This window comes from Austrofundulus limnaeus, unplaced genomic scaffold (genome assembly GCF_001266775.1).
Source record: "Austrofundulus limnaeus strain Quisiro unplaced genomic scaffold, Austrofundulus_limnaeus-1.0 Scaffold671, whole genome shotgun sequence".
Lineage (NCBI taxonomy): Eukaryota > Metazoa > Chordata > Actinopteri > Cyprinodontiformes > Rivulidae > Austrofundulus > Austrofundulus limnaeus.
The window spans coordinates 230,864-232,387 of NW_013953073.1; the positions used below are offsets into that span (position 1 = coordinate 230,864).

General features: G+C 46.9%; 1 protein-coding gene across 1 annotated transcript in view; it reads right to left on the bottom strand.

The window, feature by feature from the left end:
- Window positions 1-143: 143 nt before the first annotated feature.
- zgc:109913 (regulator of G-protein signaling 9-binding protein) overlaps window positions 144-1,524 on the bottom strand; it is a 5,389-nt gene continuing 4,008 nt past the window's right edge. Inside the window, exons 5-6 of the mRNA XM_014027675.1 lie at window positions 444-586; window positions 144-369 (exon numbers count right to left, since the gene is read on the bottom strand). Of these exons, the coding sequence (XP_013883129.1) occupies window positions 211-369; window positions 444-586 (302 nt within the window). The 3' untranslated portion in view covers window positions 144-210. The remainder of the gene's footprint in view (window positions 370-443; window positions 587-1,524) is intronic.

Sequence of the window (1,524 nt, forward strand, 5' to 3'; positions counted from 1 at the left end):
CACATACATACATATAGTAACAGTCAAAGTCAAACTGATGTTTGAGGCCTTGAGGTGTTCTGATTAATACACGTAGTTCTGCTCCCGTGATTAACTGCTGCATCAGCTGCAGGGGATCAACTCTGACAGTCAATAAAACTCTGTTTGGATTTAAAACCTATTTATTCTGAACCAAACTGCTGGTTGACCCAATGAGACCGATGGAAGGTTCTATCCCACACAGCTGAGTCCACAGCAGGCAGACATGTTGTTGGAGATGACCTCCACTGCCATCAGGTCCTCCAGGCTATCATCTGGATCATGGAGCTCACTGTGAGCTTCAGGCCACGCCGGCTGTGTCGCCTCTACTGACCAGAACGCCACAGGAACCTGCAACAACAACTCCTGTTCAGCAAAGTACAAAAACCGTGGTCCGGATGTTCTAACAGGAAGTTCTCACTCACCTTCAGCTGCATCTCATGTAGCATTTCCTCCAGTCCTGCAATATGGTTGGTCAGATCAGGACTTGGCACTGCCTCCAAAATGAGCCAAGGAACCTGAACAAGAGCCACCCGGGCTGCCACTCCCACCAGACCATCAGTACACCCTGAGAGGACAGAGAGGGACACGGGTAACTTTCTTTTTCTCTGTGGTCAAAAGAACTGGCAGTGATGCTTCACATCAGAATGTCAATTCTGGAGGAACCATAAAGGAGAAGATGTTTCAGAGAGCCGATGGAGTTTTGCTTTTGGTAAATTTACAGCTAATGTACAGATAAATCCAGGATCCTCATAAAGGTCCTCTGTGTCTTCAACAAAGTTCTTGGCACTCCTAAAGGAGATTCATCCTAGATGATTGCTATGTGACCATTAAAATTCTTTCTTTAGGATCAGAGGTTCATCAGACCCCGTCTAAACCACTCAGTTTTGGATCAATCCCTGTCTAAACTACTCAATTTGGGATCAGACCCAATCTAAACCCCTTGGTTTGGGATCAAATCCAATCTAAACCCCTTGGTTTGGGATCAAACCCAATCTAAACCCCTTGGTTTGGGATCAAATCCAATCTAAACCCCTTGGTTTGGGATCAGACCCAATCTAAACCCCTTGGTTTGGGATCAGACCCAATCTAAACCCCTTGGTTTGGGATCAGAACCCATCTAAACCACTCAGTTTAGGATCAGACCCAATCTAAACCCCTTGGTTTGGGATCAGAACCCATCTAAACCACTCAGTTTAGGATCAGACCCAATCTAAACCCCTTAGTTGGGGATCAGCCCCAGTCTGAAGCACTCGATTTAGGATCAGATCCGGTCTAAACCACTTAGTTTAGGATCAGACCCGGTCTTATGGTCTGATCCGTATCTCGGGGTCTTGTTCATGAATGAGGGAAGATTGGAGCGGGAGATCGACAGGTGGACTGGTACTGTGTCTGCAGTGATGTGGGCGTTGTACCGGTCTGTCGTGGTGAAGGTTTACCAGTCGGTCTACGTTCCTACCCTCATCTATGGTCAGGAGCTTTGGGTAGTGACTGAAAGAAGGAGAT